Below are 11,178 nucleotides of genomic sequence, written 5' to 3'. Positions count from 1 at the left end.
ACGATGCTTACCAGGGCGCCACTTGCTAAAATGTCCCTTGCTCACTTACAAAAAGAAGAAGTGGGAGAAGTTGCTTAATCCTCAATGGTGATCCAGGGGGAAGAAAATCAGTCTCAATTTAAGGGAAAAAACTACGTAACATTTTTCACTGGTTTCCGGCCACATTATTTGAATCAAAAATTTAATTATAGACTTGTACTGAGAGGCCAAGGAAAAGATGAGAGTGTCCTTACCCTGTCATTGCTAATTTTAAAAAAAACAGGTAAAGTCTATAATTTATTCAAATTTCCTTAGTTTTGACCAATTTTTATTTTTCTCTTCTGGGATCACATTCTGAATGGCACGTTACATTTAATTGTCATGTCTTCTTAGGCTCCTCTTGGCCGTGAAAATTTCTCCGTAGTAGATTTTTTATGTTGCTGTCAATGGTATCATTTTTTAAAAGTCATTTTCCCATTTTTTGTTACTAGTATGAAAGAGCATTTGATTTCTAATATTGATCCTGTGTTCAGTGACATTGCCAAATTTATTTTTAAATCTAACAGTTTATCTAGAGGTTTTTCTGTATTTTGTATGTACAAAATTACATCAACTGCAGATAATGAAAAAAATATCTGAGACAGTCAGCAAGAGATTTGAACAGACCCCTCACAAAGAAAGTTTCCAAATGGTCAATAAACATATGAAAATGTACCCTTAATTATCAGCCTTGTTAATAATCAGGAAATATGTGTTAAAACTGGAATGAGCCATCACTATACACCACTGGAATGGCTAAAATTAAAGAGACTGGCAATACCAAGTGTTGACAAGAGTGTCATGCAACTGTAACTCCCGCATCATGACAGTGAGGATGGAAATTGGTACAAACATTTTGGAAATATGTTTAATGTTATCTACTAAACCTGGATATATGCATATTCTATGACCCAGTTACTTCTCCCTAGGCGTATATCCAACAGGAATATGTACAAATGTGCACCAAAAGATACATACAAGGGTTTTCATAGCAGAGTTAATTCTTATGACAAACATCAGGAGGAAAAACATCCCAAGTGTCCATCAGTAGTGCAAAAGATAAAACAGTGTGGCATTTCTAAATGGATAAGACACATTCATACAAACTTCATACAACATAGATGAATCTCACAGACATATTATTGAGGGAAGGAAGACATTTATACAAAGTTCAAAAACAGGCAGATTATGAGGTGTTAAAAGGCAGTCGTGATGTGGGGGAGGAGAGTAGAGATGGGGGAGGGGGTAGCAGGATTGGTTTGTTCTGTTGGGAGTGTTTCCATCCTCACGTCGTGTGTGGGTACAAAGGTCTGCAGAAGTTTTATTTTACAATACTTTGTTGGGCTGTATACTTAAGATTTCTGCATGATTTTCTATGCTTATTATAGAAACTTTTTTTCAAAAGGAGGAATGGGGAATCTTCCTTTTACCAAATTAAGTATCAAAATACTCTCTTAGTATAGACTTTGCCGCCCCTTCCTAGATATCTCTCAAACATTTCTTTTGGCTTTCTTTCTGTTTTGCCACTGCTCATGCACTTCTCCAGAACTCTTCGTCCTGTCTAATTGATCATTTTTTCCAGGGCCTTTCTCCTTGGAGAAATGATTGAAGAGAGGAGGAGGAGAAGACAACTGTCATTTTGATTTCTAGATACATAATCGTCCTGCATAGAGACCTGTGTCAAAGAAGTGGAGGAACGTCTCCTAGTCTGCGAGGTTACAGCAAAGCAGCTCCAGGTTCCAACGGCTAGACACACATTCTAGTTTACTTTCCGAATGTCACTCCATCTCTGAGAAACCTCATTAAGCAGAAGACGCTGGCACAGGAACTGGAAGAAGCTCTCTTCACCACAGAACGTTGGGAGCAGAGAATGTGTGCAAACGCAATCCACAGAGGGATGAACTGAAAAAGGACTCAAATAACACAGGAAAATGTGCAGGAAAGGGCCCAGGCTTAATCCTTGTGATGCAGGTGTACACGAGGCTGGACTAAGAAATAGATTTCCCTGGGAGAAACAAGGTTATATGAATTCTCCTGGTTTTGTGATAAAACTCGAATAAGTTAGGGGGAAATGAAACAAAATAAGAGTCGATGTCTCAGGAAGAGATTGTAACCCATTCCTACGTGGACTTCTGCAGTGATGATCACCACACCCTCAGGACAAGGGGTAGAGGAGAAGCTTCATAGAGGTGACTGGAAGAGACGTGTTGGGAAGCACCTCGTGAAGACAAGAGCGAGAACTGGGGAGAGGACAAAGGAAGGAAAGCAGAAAAAAGAATGCCCTTTTTATTATATCCCATCCATCCCCTTCCTTCCAATTCCCTAGCCACGGCCTTTAATTTCCACCTCCACAGCCGTGGGAGCCTCTGGGCAGGACTTCTCCCTGCCTCTCTCTGCCGGCTCCAGTTTGCCTCCAACATCTCGCCTGTTCTGCCCAGGGCGAGACTCCAGTCCACTCTCTGCCCAGGAATCTCTTGAATTGAGAATCAAGAGCCTCCACGGCACATCTCAAGCTGAGTTGTCCACTGTCAACCCCCTTGACTCTGAACACTCAGCCTGTCCACAATTGGAAGTTCCTTCTGTTTGCTCCTTGCCAGTGTGTCCATCCTCCGGGCTCTGTTCATGCTGGTCCCTCCCTCTGGAGCTGTGCCGGCCATTATGGTAGCCATTCACCAGCTGTGGCCTGTTGAACACGTGACTAGTCCAAAGAGCTGTACTACCAATGGAAAAATATGCATCACATTTTGAAGAGAGTACGAAAAAGAAGAATGGAACTATCTCACTAATAATTTTATATTGATTACATGTTGAAATTACACTATTTGTATATATTAAGTTAAATAAAATATTCCGTTAAAATTAACTTCTCTCGTTTCTTTTTACTCTTTTATGTGGCTGCTAGAAAATGTTAAATTGCTTCTGCGGCTTGCCTTATATTTCTGTGGCACAGCGCTGATCTAAACCTGCCCTCCACCGTGTCACCTTCACACAGCCGCCTCTGCCTGTGATGGTCACCCCGCTGCTTCAGGCAGACTCCCTGCACCAGGTGCACTGAGAGCCCCTCATCCTCCCATCAGCTGTAATCTCTTGTTCCTATGAGAGTCACCATTGCCACCACAGTAGGCACCGCGGACCTATCTGAAGGCACTGGCTTGGTCTACTTCGTGTTCTAACTGTGATACACAGGAAAAAGCAGAGCTTTCAATGCCATCCGCCCATCTCATTGGCTGTGTGGATCTTGGGCACATTACTTTGCCTCTCTGAGCCTCAGTCTCCTCTTCTATAAGATGAAGATGATAATAACCCATCTTATACGTTTACTATGAGGATTATTCAGAGAACGGCACCTAGTGAGTGCTCAATAGATGGTAACTAACACTGCTGTTCCTACTGCCGCCACTATTATTTTCATTCCATTTGGTAATGACCTCTCTCAGCATGGCGGATCAGAGGCCACTGGATGTGGGGAGGATGAGGAGGCCCCCTGTCACACCTGGGGAGGTCAGCTGTATACAAGTGTGCAAGTCACCCTGGAGGGCCAGGCCCCCGTGACCAGACTCCTCGGATGACCTCCAACCCGTGAGTGCAATGGACCATCTCTAGTCTGACTGGCCTCTGTGACTCCTTGCACTGGCCTTTGTGCTGAGAGCCATGGCTCATTCCAGGCTAATGCAAGGATCCTTTGCAAAAAGAAGAAAGCCCGAGGAATTACTCCATGACTGACATTGCTGGGCATTTGGAAGTGGGGCAGCTGAAAGACGATTTTACTTTTTCCAAACCTCATTGTGCAGAACCCATGTGATGGCTGAGGTTCTGTGCAGAGCTGGCATGCAAAGGTCAAAGGCCAGAGAGAGTGGAACCCACAGAAGAAGCCGAATAACCAGAAAGCTGGGGCTCATTGGCTCTTATTTTAATGTCTATTAATCTGTAATGAAAGAAGATGTTCACTGGTGGAAAATGGGAAAACCACACAAAGAAAAAAGAAAAAAAATCACCCTTCAGTTTCACAAGTCACATATAATCCCTATTAAAATGTTGATATGTTTCCTTTTATTAATTCTTTTCTCTACATACTTTTACATAGCTGTGTTGCATGTATAATTTTACATCCTGCTTTTGAATAACTGGGTGCTTTTTAATTTCTAATAATAGATGTTCATTATCGAAAAAATGTTAAATGTGAATAAAACAAAAGAAAGACTAAAACTTTAGTAACACATTAAATTCTTTCAAACAAAGTGCACTAAAGTATGAAAATGACTAGTAATCCTATCTCCCAGGTATCTTTTTTATCACGGAGGAAAATCCATGTACAAACAGGTCTACAGGGACAAAGTGAAATGGGAAAGGAGTTTCCTTCTTGCTGCATCCTCAGCCTCAGTATTCTCCCCTAGGGGAACTACCGACAATACACAAGTGAACGTGCCTGGTAAAGAAATTGCATGCACATATCAACATACACATGGACATTTTTCTAGTAACTTATAAGACAAATGATAATACCACATCCATTATTAGATAAATTGCTCTTTTCATTAAATATATCTGGGATATAGGTCCATATCAGTTGATCTTCCTTTTTAATGGCTGTATAGTATTCCATTGTGCGTACCATGCTATTACTGAACTGATTCTCTACTGATGGATATTTAATTTGTCTTTTTTACTATGGCAGTACTACACTGAACATTCAGAAATGTTGATAGAATACATCATGTATAATATATACACACACATATGTAGATACATATAGATACTTCAGCAGGAATATCCATAGGTAAATTCCTACCAGTCGTATTGCAAATTGAAGGGACAATTCCATTGTTTGAAATTTAAAACTTGGAAATATATAGCCAATTTCCACATGGTCTTTCCCTGCGAGCTGGTTTGGGCTCTCTCACAGCCTGGCAGGTACAGGGCAGTTGGACCCCTGACATGATGGCAGACAGCTTCAAGAGCAAGAGTTCCAGCTCACAACGTAGACATTGCATTCTCTTTCTTGGCCCAGCCTCCAAAATTACACAACATTGCTTCCACCACAGAATTCTGCCCCAGTTCCAGAGGAGGGACACAGACCCCACCTCTTGATGGGTGGAGAGTCAAAGAACACTGTAGATTATCACATGGGATGGGATATTGTTCTGGCCATTTTTGAAAATACAATCTTCCCCACTCTCTAAAAAGTTTATGCGTTCAAATGAGAATACTATTTGTCCATGCCCTTGGAAAACCTTATAGGGAAAATTGGCTGCCTTGTTATTAGTTTGATTCCCGTTTCTTAGTAACACTGAGCAGATTTTCATCCTTTATTGCCCCTTATATGTCTTGTCCTGCTATCTGGCTAGTTTAATGTTTTCTATCGGATAGTTTTCTACTGGTTTTAGGGGCTGTTTCTCCATGAAAACAATTATCCCTTTCTTGTTGTGTGTGGACACTGTTTCTGATGTTGCTCTTCCACTTTGACTTTATTTTTTGCCATCCTGAAATTCATGAGGTGTTTATGCTCATATTTATCACTATTTTCTATTTTAGTTCCAGGGTTTTATATCTTGTTGAGAAAGGTCTTCCTTACTCTAATGTGATATTGAAAATACCCAAATTTTCTTCTTGATTTTGGTCATTTTACCTTATAACGAGCTCCCTGTAACGTGACATGGATTATATAACGTTGACCCATCTCCATTTCCTGAAGATGACGCCCCTCCGTCCACACCCTGCTCTGTGGTAAAGTGGCTCCAGGTGCTGAGATTTCTCCAGAATGAAGCTCCTCTCTGGTGCCACATTTCCCCAAATCCTCTCATTTCTCATGACTAGAACTTTTTAGTGAAATTGCGTTTCTTTCTTTTATTTCTAATTATTTCTTTCAATGTTACTTCATTTCTGAATTCATCTCATTCTGATTTATGTTGTTTAATAACATTTCTTAATGTTATCAAACTCCTTGGTAACACCTTGTTAAAATGTTGGTCTGTATTGTGCTGACTGTGTTCCTGGTGTATTCTCACGATCTGTGGAGATCTGATTCTGCTCCTTCCTCTCCTTCCTCTCCTTCCTCTAACACTAACTTTGTGTGAGACTGAGTCCTCCTCCTATTCTGCTGTTCGATGTTATAGGAGCTTATTTTTCCTGACTTCTAGAAGTCGTTCAGTGGTTCTTCTACCTGACAGAGCTCCCTCTTCGGTTGCTTTGGTGACGTGTTCAGGAACACGGTGGCTTGCTCGGTGAGTTGTCCGCCCCACTGGTCTGGCCTTCTTTCCTTGTCTCTGTTGTTTCTATCCTGCTCAAATTTGATTCCACCTCTAGCAGTTTCCCCTCAGTGGAGGGCCCTATCCCAAAGGGAGCTGTGCCTGGTTGGTTTGAAAATTACCTGTATCCTAGACCAGTTCACTGCTTTCAGAACTTGCCGAGGCCCCTCACGCTCACCAGCTATTGCGTTGGGCAAAACCCCTCCCAGCTTCAGCTGCTGTTCTCAAGCTAGCCCGGATGGCTTTCCAGAAAACATCTCTCAGCTGTTGGGGGTTCTCAGGTCCATTGCTTTCCTCTGCTTTCTCCACATCACGATACTACCAAGCAGATCTTGTGGCAATTGGTGGTTTGTCCTCATCTGCTTGCGTTTTGTGGTTCATGTCACCCACTTTGTACGTTAAGTGGGGTTTTGGTTTCTGTCTAGTCGCAGTGTCTGTTTTTGTGTGGGGACTCAGGGAAACCCAAATCCACACAGCAACCACTGCCACTTTGCCAGAATCTTGTTCTCATATTCTTGGATTGTTTCCTCCATCATTTCAACTCTCGATACTCTTCACTCATTTGAAAGAATGACACTGGTAGCTTTCCCACTCCCCTAATTTAGAAGGAAAGATAAGTTGCTTCCTCTCCGCCCCACGCAGCAGGCATTGTGTCGATGCAGCTCAAGCACAAGCCGTTCTTCAGGAAAACTTCTGACACCACCAATAGATAGTCCTTCTGGGGAGAGCAGATGACACACAGCCAACGAAGAAGGAACAGGAATGGAGGGATATTGGGGAGATAGGTGGAGCATAGTGCAAAGATCAGAAGACAGGAGAGCTATTGATGACGGGAAACCTGGAGCTCAGGGTTGCTCTCGGTTTATAAATCCACATTTAGCCAGACACTTTCAGCCTCTACTTCAATCTGGTGCAACAGAAGCAATGTCCTCAGCATTAAGCGTATACGGAAATCATCAGAACCAACGGAACTGATGCAGCCTGCTGTAAAATGATGGAGAGTTTCTTCAAGCGTTTGAACCTGATGTTGTCAGGAAATGAGAGGTGTCACATAAATAAGTGTGTTCACCTCCACCACTAGCCTCCTGGTCTAACGTGTCGGTAAATCCCCTAACTGTTTTGCTTGCATCCACCTGGCCTCCCTCCATTACTTATTGCGCTTACTGTGGAGAGAGTGTTTTTTTCCCAAAACCTAATCAAGTTACTCTACCCTGCCTAAAACGCTTTCTTGGCCTCCACTGCTCTTAGGATAAAGGAAACCTTCTTAACACGCCTCACAATCCCTGTGCTCTCTGGCTCCCACCTGCCCTCTGGCCTCATCTCGACCACTGTCGGACCACTCTCTGACTTCAAGGTCACAACGGCCTTCGGTCCTGCCCTCTACCCCCACCACACTTCCTCCCACCACAGGGTCTTTGCACATGCAGTACCATCTGAACTTCCTTCTGATTTCAGCTCCAGTGTCACTCCCTGAGGGCCATCTTCTCTAACCTCTCCCACTACATTATGTCCCCAGAGCATGGGAACCCACAGGACCATGAACCTCTCCTCTGGACCACATGTCAGTGCTGCATTTTACCTTTGTGTGTTTCTTTGATTAATGCTCTTCTCTCCTACTTAACTGTACGATCCATGAAAGCGTGGATTACAATCTGCAGCAGGTCACATTACAGTTCCTTGCACACATGGGGATTCAGGAAATTCAGGGTGAAAGATAATGCAAGGGCTTCTGAAAACCAAAAATAATTACTTTAAATATCATAATTGTTGTAACTCACTTTTGTATTGAAATCTTTAAAAATGTATGACTTGTGTCCCCGCCTATGTAAACAGGATGTACAAGCCATAAGTTTGTTTTTTTACTGATTTCTCTCTTATGAAAACCGTTTAGTACACTCTAACAACAAAATGGCCTCAGCATTATTGAAAGAGGACCATTTGTCTCAACAGTACATCCCTGATTGCTGGATTTCTTTTCCTCCCATTTTCCTTCTAAACCTCCTTCTAATATGTGGTATCAATTTGTATCATAATGACAATCAGCCATTTAGATTTGTTAGAAATATGTACTAAATAAGAACACATTGGCCCTCAATAATGGTCACACTGGTCCCCTATAAAGGGGACCATGAGCTTTTGTGCATGGCCTGTGTAGCACTCATTTTGTCTGCTTAGAGACAAAGCTTCATTCCTAGTTTTCAGTTATATTGTAGATAGTTGAGATTGCCAGATAAAGCAACAAATGTGGCTGAGAAAGCTATGTGATGTCTTGCTGTACATGGTTGGGGCCCTACAAAAAAAATTTAGATATGCTTAGTTGAACATTATTCGATGCTAGATACAAAAAAGTAGGTTGTCTTTTTTAAAATCATAAAATGCATATATTTATTGTTTTGTGATAGTGTAATTGGGAATTAAATCTAATTCTTATGAAAAAGAAAATTCCCATACAAAGACCCCTCAAAAACATCTCATAATACTAAAACAAAAAAATAAAAATTACTTTGCCAAATGACAGAACTCTGTAATAGCAGAGTCCTAAATGATTTAGCTTATTTTGTTCCTTGGTATTTAACAATACAGTGACACTTTACAAAACATTAGAAATCCTCAGAGTTTGTATGTTTTCCCCTAATATACATAAAATAAAATAGGACTTTAAGGATACAGAGTTTTAGAGACTACAAATAATGTAAATGACATAGGAAAACAGAAAGGGAGAACTGAAAGTGGGAAATTCCTCTGAAATAGAAAGAGTGGAGGACCATCCTGTATAAATAGCCCACACTCACGGAGGAAGGACATTTAAGCTCAAGCCGTTGCCACCTCCACTTGGGCTCCTAGGGAGTAAAGGCAACACTGTTCCTGTCTTCATCATGACCTACAGGTGGATCCTCCCAATGGCCCTCCTGCTGTGTTTCTCCACCACGGCTCTTTCTGTGAACTATGACTTGCTTCGGTCCCAACTAAGAAGCAGCAATTCAGCATGTCTGATGCTCCTGCGGCAGTTGAATGGAGCCCCTCAACGTTGCCCCGAGGACACAATGAACTTCCAGGTCCCTGAGGAGATTGAGCAAGCACAGCAGTTCCAGAAGGAGGATGCTGCATTGGTCATCTATGAGATGCTCCAGCACACCTGGCGTATTTTCAGAAGAAATTTTGCTAGCACTGGCTGGAATGAGACCATCGTTAAGAACCTCCTTGTGGAAGTCCATCTGCAGATGGACCATCTGGAGACAAACCTGGAGGAAATAATGGAGGAGGAAAGCTCCACCTGGGGAAACACGACCATTCTGCGCCTGAAGAAATACTACGGAAGGATCTCGCAGTACCTGAAGGCCAAGAAGTACAGCCACTGTGCCTGGACAGTGGTCCAAGCGGAAATGCTCAGGAACTTGGCCTTCCTTAACGGACTCACAGATTACCTCCAAAACTGAGGATCTCCCAGCCTGCACCTCGGAGAAGGGACAATGCTGACAGTGACTGCAGGTGTCTTCCCAGCAGAGGCTCTTGATGTGACTGACAGCTAAGGCACTGCATTGGAAAGGACAGTTACAGACTTTACATTTTTTACTAACTTATGAATTAACTTATTTTTCTATTTATTTCAACATTTACCTTGGAAAATAAATTTTTTATGAAACAAAATTCAACATGGCTGTTTTAATTTCAACTTGATTTATAGAATCACCCAGATTAAAAACTGCAAACCACCTGTAAAATGTTCTTTGTAAAATGTGCCTGCAAACTAGTATAGTTTCTGGCCCCTGCCTTCAAGGAATTTAAAATCCAAGGAAGCCATGCGGAATATACAAGATAAGAGGTGAGAAGGGGACCTCAACCGTACAGGAGAAGAAATGTGGCTTGAGCCCCATATAAACGGAATTAAAATGGGAGAGACAGGCAGAGGCTCTGGACTCAGAGGACGGGGCTGCTGCTTCTGCCCTGTGTCCCGCTCTCTGGCCCCACAGTTAGAATCTGATGGCTCTCAGGGTGCCCAGAGGAATATGTCAGCTCTTGCATTTGCCTGGAGCTCATCCCTACTATCTGCGAGATGCTCTGCCTCCCCCCACCCCTCAACCCCACAGGATTGTAAAATATTTCTGTGCCCTGCAAGCCTAAGCGGGAGAAGTCCCAGGCACTTCTGGGACACTGTAAGTGGCAGTCCCTTTATGGTACTCTTCTTGGGACAACCAAGCTGTACAGGTGTCTAAGGGGAGCCAGCGTCTCTGTCTCCTTCCAGGGCACAGACACAAGAGGAAGAAAGAACTCTGTTTCATACCCCTGCCATCGGCCTGGTTTTGCTCCCTATTTTTCCAGAGAAGCAAGTCTGCTCCGGCTTTTCCTGCTGCTCTGCGTCTCCGAGGCCACACTCTCCCCAAAGCCAAGGCCAAGGCAGGTGCAGCAGATTAGGTCCAGTCTCAGGCCAGTGAGAAACCGGGAAGCATGGGAGACAAGGAAATTCAGGTGGGATAGAGAGGGCACTAACGTTCCCAGGGCTTACACTGGGAAATTGGAGATTTCCTAGGAGCTCTTTGGGCACCGGCCAGCATAGCTGCTTTTCTGTCTGTGCTGAACCCCTTGGGAACGTGCATTATTATGCCTGTTCTTGCCATGAGCAGCTGCCATCCAGGCACTGTGCCGAGCTCTGATGTATGTAACCGGATTTAGTCCTCTTCACAAGCATCCCTCCGGTAGGACCACGAAGTGATGGCTATTTTACAGGTCAGGAAACTAAGTCTAAAAGAAGTTTAGTAACTGCCTCAAGGTCACACAGCTAGTGAGTGAAGGTCAAAAAAGGTATAAAGGGAAGAATCACATACAGACTTTATTTGTCTCAAGGCATTTTCTCCTGGGGAAGCACAGAGCTCTGAGTTCACTTTCAGGGATTCAGCGTTAGGAAGAAACCTCAGCC

At 43.0% G+C, this 11,178-nt stretch overlaps 1 protein-coding gene across 1 annotated transcript; it reads left to right on the top strand.

Moving 5' to 3' along the window:
* The first annotated feature begins 9,078 nt into the window (after nucleotides 1–9,078).
* Nucleotides 9,079–9,807, top strand: IFNB1 (interferon beta 1). Its single transcript, XM_008538415.2, has one exon. The coding sequence runs from the start codon at nucleotides 9,140–9,142 to the stop codon at nucleotides 9,698–9,700; it is 561 nt and encodes a 186-aa protein (XP_008536637.1). The 5' UTR covers nucleotides 9,079–9,139; the 3' UTR covers nucleotides 9,701–9,807.
* The last annotated feature ends 1,371 nt before the right edge of the window (nucleotides 9,808–11,178 follow it).

This window comes from Equus przewalskii, chromosome 22 (genome assembly GCF_037783145.1).
Source record: "Equus przewalskii isolate Varuska chromosome 22, EquPr2, whole genome shotgun sequence".
NCBI classification, from domain to species: Eukaryota; Metazoa; Chordata; class Mammalia; order Perissodactyla; family Equidae; genus Equus; species Equus przewalskii.
The sequence above is the reverse complement of the archived record's forward strand: the minus strand, read 5'-3'. Positions and strand labels throughout refer to the sequence as shown.